Source organism: Purpureocillium takamizusanense, chromosome 3, assembly GCF_022605165.1.
Source record: "Purpureocillium takamizusanense chromosome 3, complete sequence".
Classification (NCBI taxonomy): domain Eukaryota; kingdom Fungi; phylum Ascomycota; class Sordariomycetes; order Hypocreales; family Ophiocordycipitaceae; genus Purpureocillium; species Purpureocillium takamizusanense.
Genome location: NC_063070.1, coordinates 2,204,551 through 2,213,432, shown reverse-complemented (window position 1 = coordinate 2,213,432; position 8,882 = coordinate 2,204,551). Strand labels below are relative to the sequence as shown.

At 61.6% G+C, this 8,882-nt stretch overlaps 4 protein-coding genes across 4 annotated transcripts; 1 reads left to right on the top strand and 3 right to left on the bottom strand.

Moving 5' to 3' along the window:
- Positions 1-490: 490 nt before the first annotated feature.
- On the bottom strand, positions 491-2,128 carry JDV02_004271 (uncharacterized protein; the record flags this gene model as incomplete). The annotated part of the gene is made up of 1 exon (XM_047985472.1): positions 491-2,128. The coding sequence occupies one exon, from the start codon at positions 2,126-2,128 to the stop codon at positions 491-493; it is 1,638 nt and encodes a 545-aa protein (XP_047841449.1).
- A 433-nt stretch (positions 2,129-2,561) lies between these two features.
- JDV02_004270 (uncharacterized protein) lies at positions 2,562-3,236 on the bottom strand (the record flags this gene model as incomplete). The annotated part of the gene is made up of 2 exons (XM_047985471.1): positions 2,562-3,080; positions 3,192-3,236. 2 exons carry the CDS (start codon positions 3,234-3,236, stop codon positions 2,562-2,564), a joined length of 564 nt encoding a protein of 187 aa, XP_047841448.1.
- Positions 3,237-5,349: 2,113 nt separating this feature from the next.
- JDV02_004269 (Betaine-aldehyde dehydrogenase) lies at positions 5,350-7,671 on the top strand. Its single transcript, XM_047985470.1, has one exon. The coding sequence runs from the start codon at positions 5,927-5,929 to the stop codon at positions 7,442-7,444; it is 1,518 nt and encodes a 505-aa protein (XP_047841447.1). The 5' UTR covers positions 5,350-5,926; the 3' UTR covers positions 7,445-7,671.
- An 89-nt stretch (positions 7,672-7,760) lies between these two features.
- On the bottom strand, positions 7,761-8,210 carry JDV02_004268 (uncharacterized protein; the record flags this gene model as incomplete). The annotated part of the gene is made up of 1 exon (XM_047985469.1): positions 7,761-8,210. The coding sequence occupies one exon, from the start codon at positions 8,208-8,210 to the stop codon at positions 7,761-7,763; it is 450 nt and encodes a 149-aa protein (XP_047841446.1).
- Between the last annotated feature and the right edge of the window lie 672 nt (positions 8,211-8,882).

The following is an 8,882-nucleotide window of genomic DNA, read 5'->3' as shown; positions in this document are numbered from 1 at the left end:
TCAAAGATTCTCCGTCCGAGACGTCCAAGGTTGTTCTCGCTGGATGAGGAAACCCCCCCCCCTTAAATGAAGGAAGGGGGCAAGGGCGCCTCCCATCGTCGCCATTCCAGCATTGTCAGCGCAAAGGCGCTCTAAGTGCAACGCCCGACTGTACCAATACCTGGCCTCCTTTCCTATATCCTCCGTTAAGCATGCCCTCCCAAGATGACCCAGCGCACTCACTCCTCCCAGCTGTATTTCGACATGCATCTAAACACTCATCGTACACAGCTCCGGCGTGGGGATAAGCTCATGTCATTCAATCTTAGTAGCAACTAACTTTGGCCACGACAACATCTCTACTAATCCCGATAACGGTCGGCCGTTCGATGACGGCCCATGACCGCGCAAACATGAATCGTTCAACACATTAAGCCATCGTACAGTCGACCGCCGCCCCTCGGCAAGCGAGCCGCCCGACACGAATACACAGCGCCGCCGCGTCGCGCCTTTACAGCCTGGCGGGCTTGTTGCCAACCTTCCAGCCGTCCTCCATGGCAATGAGCTCGGCCGCGCGCTCGCCAATCGCCAGCACCGTCAGCATCGGGTTGATGGACACCATCTCCGGGAAGATGCCCGCGTCGGCGATGCGCAGCTTCTTGATGCCTCGCACCTTGAGCTCCGGGTCCACCACGGCGTACTCGTCGCGCGTCACGTCGCCCATCTTGGTCGTGCCCGCGGGGTGGTACACCGTATGCGCGACCCGACGCGCGTACTCACTAATCTCCTCGTCCGTCTGTACCTTAGGGCCGGGCGCCACCTCCTCCTTCAGCCAACCCTTGAATGGCTCCTGCTCGGCAATCTTGCGCGCCGCGCGGATGCCCGCCACCAGCGTCGCCGCGTCATAGCCCTCTGGGTCCGTGAAGTAGCGGAAATCGAGCGCCGGCTTGACGGCCGGGTCGGCAGACGTCAGGTAGATGCGGCCGCGTGAGCGCGCACGGGGAATGTTGGGCGTCATGCAGAACGCGTACCCGTCCCGGACCACCGGGTAGCCCAGACGCTCAGTGTTGAGGCAGAAGGGGATCTGGTAGCAGTGCATCATCACATCGGCCGCGTCGCCGTCGTTGCCGGCCGCGTTGGTGGGCTCACGGCGGAAAAAGACGCCGGCGTCCGAGTCCATGGTCGTCTGGTTCGGAGGCACCGGCTGGTTGAGCTCCCACATTATGATGGTCTCGGGGTGGTCGATGAGGTTCTCGCCCACGCCGGGAATGTCCTTGACGACTTTAATGCCGAGGCCCTCGAGCTGCGCGCGGGGGCCCAGGCCAGAGTGCAGCATCAGGCGCGGGGTGTCGACGGCGCCGGCAGAGAGGATGGTCTCCTTGCGCGCGCGGATCGTGAGCTTCTGGCCCGAGGCGAGGGTGACGGCGACGCCCTTGGCCTCGTCGTTTTCGACGAACAGCTTGGAGACGTGAGCCTCGGTCAGGACTGTCAGGTTGGGACGGCGCTCCTCGCCGCGCAGGATGGGGTGGATGTACGCGACTGAGGCACTGCTGCGGTAGCCATTGTCCGGGTTGTACGAGATGTTGAAGAAGCCGGCGCCCTGCGTCAGCTGGCCAGTGGAGCGGATCTCGTCGTTGAAGTTCTGAATGACGGGGATACCGAGGGCGGTGGAGCACGCCTCGACCCAATCCTTGCAGAGCTGGTTGCGATGGCGGGCATGGACGGGCTGGAAGGTGTTGCGCAGGTTGTCGACGAGACGGACGAGCGTGTCAAAGTCCCAGCCCTTGCAGCCCTTGGCCACCCAGCGATCCAGGTCATGGCGGAAGGGGCGGAAGGAGATGAGAGTGTTGTGCGAGGAGCAGCCGCCGAGGACCTTTGCGCGCGAATGGCGGATGTGGGAGTTGCCCATGGGCTGCTCCGTAGTGCCGTAGTCGTAGTCGAGCTCGCCGCCGAGGAGGGTTAGCCACTGGCGCAGGTCGAGGACATTGCTGAGGTCGAAGTCGGAGGGGCCGGCCTCGATCAGCAGGACTTTGCGCTCGGGCAGGTAGCTGGAGAGGCGCGAGGCAAGGACGCAGCCAGCGGTGCCACCGCCCACGATGACATAGTCGTAGGCGTCGCTGGAGTTGGCGGGGAGCGTCTTGGTCGTCATGGTGGCGGAGGGACGAGTCTGCTGCTGAGATGAGCGTATCACTGGCGGTATGAGAGAAGCGTCGTCACTGCACAGTCGGGGGTCCGGGCGTATGATGAATTCGCAACGGATGGCGTGTGAAGCTCGTCACCACAACGTGAAATGTCGTCTGGGAGGCGAGCTATGAATGTGTCACGGCTACGGGGTTGAAGACCACAGCAGCGGCAGCACGACGCAAAGTTGCAGCAAGAGGGTGGGAGGATGAAACACGGGAGTGCAGGGGGGGGAACTAGATGAGAAGGATGGATGGGCAATAAGTATGTTCAGCACCACAACCAGGCAGACATGACAAGGGGAGAGCCGTCTGTTCAAGTCGGCGAAGGTACTTTGTCCAGCCTCAACCCAGTCCAACCCAATCCAAACCAATCCAATGCAGCAGGTAATAAGTTTTCTGCTAGCTGCGGGTGGCACAGAGCAGAGTGCGCGCGGCAGGCGACGTCAGATGGCCCGGGGCTGGTGGAGCTGGACGGAGTGATGGATCAAACGCACGGCTTGGATGGACACTACCAAAGGTATGGGCCCCAGGTCGTCCAATTGCTGGCATGGCGAGCTGATGGGGCGCCGGGTCGGTGCAACCGGTGGGGATGCAGGGCTCTTGGCCCGGAAAAGCGGCGGCGGCGGCGGCGTCTCGGGGTGGGCGGGCGCGGCACGGCGGTTGGGTGGTGAGAGCGGTGGCCACCGCCCCTCCAGCCTGCGAGGCATGGATGGCATGAGGGCAGGGCCCGCGCGCGGCTGCAGGGCCCTTGCAGCCCATTGCAATTCGTAGGTACAGTACGGAGTACTTCATTCGTGTTCGGTAATCGAGGTGGTTGTTGTTGTTTCCAAGCTCAAGGTCCTGCGTCCAGCCGTCATGACCACTCGGCGGCGGCGTGTGTCCCATCCGCCATGGTAACGTGCTGGTGCCGCAACAGGGCTGGGACCTCGACATGGCGTCAGTAGTTGCATGGCACGGCATGGCAGAACATGCATGAATGGAGAATGATGCTAAACCTGGTGGTGAACGGCGACAATGCCTCTGACCGACCTTTGGGGTTCCCGGCCACTGAGACAGGTCGTGCGCCGCCGCCATCGCGGGGAAAGCTGGCTCAGCTGGATGGCACGGCAATGGTCTAGGCAACAAGCGGTTCGGGATGCAAACAGTGCAGAATCGTCCGGGATGCTATGCGGTTGGACGGTGGTTCGCTGACGAGGACGCCACCCACCTCGGGGTGGCAGCTCGTGTGGTGGAGGCGGGCACAGTGGTCATGACTTGGTCGAAACAGACGAAGATGATGGCGACGATTCATGAGGCAGATGACAGACAGATGATTCGGGCGACACGGGAGGCCCGGAGATGGTGACCCCAGACAGAACATCAACGAGACTACACAGTACGTAAAGCAGTCACTTCCCTCGTCGCTCTTGCTGTGCACAAAAATCGGAGGCAGGCGCAGAAGGCTTGTGGTTGATTGTTGCGTTGCACAGACGCGGCGGAAGGCGCCGGACAGGGCAGTGCCTTCCCACATCTGCGAGCACTGCCCAGAGACGATACGACTGACACCCACCACCCACAACTAAATTCTTGCTTCTGTCACCGTCCTCAGTCTCCATTGTGTGCCTGTGCACTCACTCGCAATTCCTTCCCACATCGGTGCGGCCTCAACAGGGTGCCATTCGCCGTTGTTGCCTTTCGCCGTCGTCCGGCCTTGTCTGCGAACCCAATGGCCGCCGCAGCAGTCCATCATCCATCAAGCGGCCGCCGCGGCGAATCTGCCTGCCCACCCAGCCCCGCGCGGCTCCCAGCACCGCCATTCGGATTGGCCAAGCTCAGCGTGTTTGACGCCTTTCTGGGACGCAACCCCGCTGCATGGAAAGACGAAGCCAAGCCCGCTTGTCGCTTTCTCGTACGTGCTGGGTTGTGGAGGGGGGGACCCCTCATTTCACATCCTTCCTACAAGCAACCCATGCTGGTGGTGCGGCGCCATGTTGACTCCTCGTGCGTGCACCAGCGATCGACGGTACACACGAGACAGGGATCCGATTTCCGAGCCAAGCCCGCTTCATCGAATTCCGCGCAACTCTCGCATGATGTGTTACTTCTTTTCTCAGGCTGGGCCGAGTCGTTCGATACGTTGTGCCATCCGCTTAGGGCGGTGATCCAGGTAAGCTGGGCGGGATGCCCTCTCGAAATGGCTTCTACCCCCGCCAGTGGTCAAATCTGATACTGGCATCGATCGCGATATGTAGTGGCACGTTCGATACGGTACTGTGCGGTATGGTGCTGGTTTGGCTGAGCTGCACTGTATCGCTTGCAAAATAGCTTACTTAATGCCCGTTGTTAGGGGACGCGCTGCCTCTGCAGGTTCTGAGCAACCCCGACGCCGCCGGCGACCCCATATCAGATGGGCCACGTGCCTGTCCAAGCGACCTTCTAGACGTCCCGGGACGCACTGTCGTACCTACCGCTGCGTTCACTCACCTCAGCAACACGCAGGACTGGAGGGCGTGCTGCGGTCACACTCAACCATGCCACCCCGACACCGCCTGCTGCAGCCGTCACATCGCATGGGTACCTTATTAGCTTATTTGCAAGCAGGGCAGCGGAATCTGTGCATGTCTACTGCAGTCTTCATCAACCCGTAATGGCCCGCCAAGCACAACCTCGGCCGGCCGTCCGTCAAAATCGCCTGCTCCGACTCCGTCGTCGCTATCCGGACGTTAAAATTCTTCATGGCTCGCGCCAGTGACGTCGTCGCGCCCCGCCGCTGGCCCCCGAAGCCCCCATCGACGACATGGAGCGCGGCTAACTTCGCCTGGCACTGGCTGGAAGTCCCGCTAGGCTGATCCGTGGCCCATCTCAAACGACCCCAACCCCACCCCGGGAGAGGCGGGCAGGCGAGCGTCAGCGTGGGTGCCCGGCATGGGCATGGGCATGGGTCCATGATGGCGCTGCATGCTCATGAGTCAATTGCCCGCCGCACCCAACTCCCGAGAATGGGCCGCGAAGAGTCGTCCCCAGCCATCGAGCCAGCCCGCAGAGATGATGGGACAGTGGCACGATGGAGGTTGGTGCAGGCATGCCAAGCCGGCGCAAGAGCTGCCTCCAGCCTGCCCGTGCATCCAACGCTTGATGCGCTGCACCGTGTAAGTTGGGACGGAGGAACGGCGTCCAGAGTCTCATGGACCCTGACTTTGCAAAGCGCTGATGAGGCAAGGGAACGCTATTAAGCCCCGGCAGTGACAGCTGGAGAAGCGGTTGATTCCCGTGCGCATCCGTTTGGGACCTGGCGCCAGACGAAAATCTGCACCCTCCTCCACTCGACCTGGGGCTCCGACACCGCCGTCGCGTGGTGGCAGGGCTCGGGCCTAGGGCGAGCTGGTGCAGCGAGACGCCTCGAGTAGTATTGAAGAAAATCATCAGGACTGCCAGGGTAGTATGGAACTACCCGTAGCAGCCCAGGGCGACCGGTTCCAGGCTGTTACAGTGAAGGTCACTCGTTGCCACCACAGCACGCCCAACCCCACCGAGGCTGCCCTGGCTGCTGAAGGTAGCAAGCCACCAACCGCCAGCGCTCGTCCGGTGACCTCACTGCCTGTCAATGGACATCAATCCTCCCCGCTGTAAAGTCGTCCATCTATCAACCTGACGCCAATAACGTCACACGAGCCTGCGCCCTGCCTTCAGCACCACAAGACGTCGTCGCCAATAGCCCTTTCGTCTCGTCAATCCCATCGCGCGATATCCGTTCCCCGTGGAACGTCCTCACATCGTCCGTCGCCATGACTTTTTCTACCGAGATCCATACCTTCCACTCGGGCAAGCCCCAGCCCGCCTCGTCAGGATCCTCAACCTTCACCTCGGTCGACCCTAGCACCGCAAAGCCCCTCGCCACCATCTACACCACCACCCGCTCCCAGCTCGACGACGCCGTCTCCTCCGCCGCCGCTGCGTTCCCTAACTGGGCTGGCACCCCGGCCCCGCGCCGCGCTGCAATCCTCCTCCGCGCCGCCGGCATCCTGCGCGAGCGCAACGACGAGCTCGCCCTCACCGAGACGCTCGACACGGGCAAGGCCCTCTCCGAGACCACCACCGTCGACGTCGTCACAGGCGCTGATGTCCTAGAGTACTACGCCCATTTCGTCGCCGGGAGCAGCCCTGGCCAACACACGCGCCTGCGCGACGACGCCTTCGTCCTCACCACCCACGAGCCTCTCGGCGTTTGCGCCGGCATCGGGGCCTGGAACTATCCCATCCAGATCGCCTTGTGGAAGTCGGCCCCCTGCCTAGCCGCTGGCAACTGCATGGTCTACAAGCCCAGTGAGGTGACGCCCCTGCACGCCAACACGCTCGCCCAGATCTACATCGAGGCCGGCGTGCCTCCGGGCGTTTTCAATGTCGTCTACGGCGACGGGCCCGCCGTTGGCGCGCCCCTTGTCGCCCATCCGGGCATCGCAAAGGTCAGCTTCACCGGCCAGGTGAGCACCGGCAGCAAGGTCGCCAGCCAGGCTGCCAAGGACATGAAGGCCGTCACCATGGAGCTGGGAGGCAAGAGCCCCGTCGTCGTCCTGCCCGACGCCGATGTCGACGAGGCCGCCGACGTGGCCATGGCGGCGAACTTTTTTTCCACGGGCCAAGTTTGCACCAACGGTACCCGCGTCTTCGTCCCCGACGCGATGCTGTCGCATGTCGAGGAAGCTCTGGTCAAGCGCTGCCGCGAGGGTATCCGCATGGGCCTGCCGCGCGACCAGAAGACCAACTTTGGCCCCGTTGTCAGCGCCGCCCAGCGCGACAAGGTCAACATGTACATCAAGCACGGGCGCGAGGTCGACCGCGCGCGCGTCTTGTACGATGGCAGCAAGGAGGCGCAGAGCGAGCGGCCCACGGCTGACGGTTACTGGGTGCCGCCCGTCATCTTCTCCGACTGCACCGACGATATGCGTATCGCCACCGAGGAGATCTTCGGGCCGGTCATGTGCGTCCTACCCTACGCGACCAAGGGCGACGGCTGGAAGGCCGAGCTGATCCGGAGGGCCAACAACACTGCCATGGGGCTGGCCGCGGGCGTCGTCTCGTCCGACGTCGGCGCCGCCCAGGACGTGGTGCGGCAGCTTGAAGCGGGCATCACCTGGATCAACACATGGGGCGAGTCGCCTGCGGAGATGCCCGTCGGCGGTTGGAAGATGAGCGGCATCGGGCTGGAAAATGGCCACGAGGGCATCCAGGCGTACATGCGGACCAAGAGCACGCTGGTGCAGTTGGGCAAGGGCGCCTGCAAGGGGCTGTTTGCGAAGCTGTAGGGTAGGTGCTCGATCCGAGCACGCGAGGGACTAACTGATGGGAATGTACATATATCTACTTGTTGCATCACAGCGTCTGGAAAAGAATCAAAGGTGACCTTTCTTGGATATTATTGTCGTTCAAGTTACTGCGTACTTGTTGCGTGTTGATGTTGTGTGGTTGATGCAGCCGTTGCTGTCTCGTGTCACGTACATTGTAGTTTGGGTGCTGTCAATTCTTATCGCCCGTTCAGCAAGGCAACCTGCGTCTACATCCCAATCTCATCTTTGCTCCCCTGAACTTGCGACCCCCAAGCTTTCTCTCTACAACTCCCCCTTAAGCCTCCTTCTTCCTCTCAATAAGGTCCCACAGGTTCCCGTACAAGTCCTTGAACACGGCGACTGTGCCGTAGCTCTGCACGGCAGGTTCCCTGACCCACTCCACGCCCGCGGCCGTATAGCGCGCGTGGTCGCGCGCAAAGTCGTCGGTCTCGAGGAAGAGGAAGACGCGGCCGCCCGTCTGGTTGCCGATGGCGGCACGCTGCTGCTCGGTGGAGGCTTGAGCGAGGAGAAGCGTGGTACCACCGCCGCCGTTGCTGCCGGTGCTGGTGGTACTACCACTACTCGGGGGCGGCGAAGGCGACGGCGGGCTGATGACGACCCAGCGCTTGTTTTGCTCGGGAACGGGGGTGTCTTCGACGAGGGTGAAGTTGAGCTTGTTGACGTAGAAGGCGAGGGCTTCGTCGTAGTCGCGGACGACGAGGGCGACGTGTGCGATGTGGGGCATGGTGTGTGGTGGTGGTCGTGGCGGTGGCAGCGGCGCCTGAGGCGTGGGAGATGTCGGTGTTTAGCTGCTACGACGATGAAGCTTGCGGTAGATGACGATGTGATGCTGTGATTGGAATCGTGAGAATAGCTGATGGATGATGGTGATGAGGGTCACTAGTCGGATGTCCTGTGTCGACTGATGCAGTTGTGACTAAGCGCCAATTAAGTTAGTGAGCGGATAGATTGAGTTTGATGTTGCAGCTTTAAGCCGTGTTAGCGACTGGCGAAGCAGGTTGGAGGAGTTTTAGAGATAGTTCATTCATAATGGTCGAAAGACAGTGCTGCGTTGATGCTGGGACAGGGACTCGGTATACGGGATCCAGCCATGTATGAATTTGGGCATAGAGCTGAGGGCTAGAGAAGCTTCAAAGTGCCTTCAACCGTCTCGCACATCCGAGGTCCTGGAGGATCGCCGTTCATCCCGTCCCGTCTTGCCTGCCCAAGGCTCCCGGGGCCAGTAGGTCATTTTGATGCCGTGGATGCGATGGCAACACTTTGAGAATTTATGCGAGACCAGCGTAAAGACGATAGAGGAGGGGGCAAGAGGGTTCGACTCCCACAGACTTGGGGCACCTGATGATGGGAAGGCGCGTTTGCGTGGTGTTCCTGAGGTTTCCAAAGCGCAGGACAG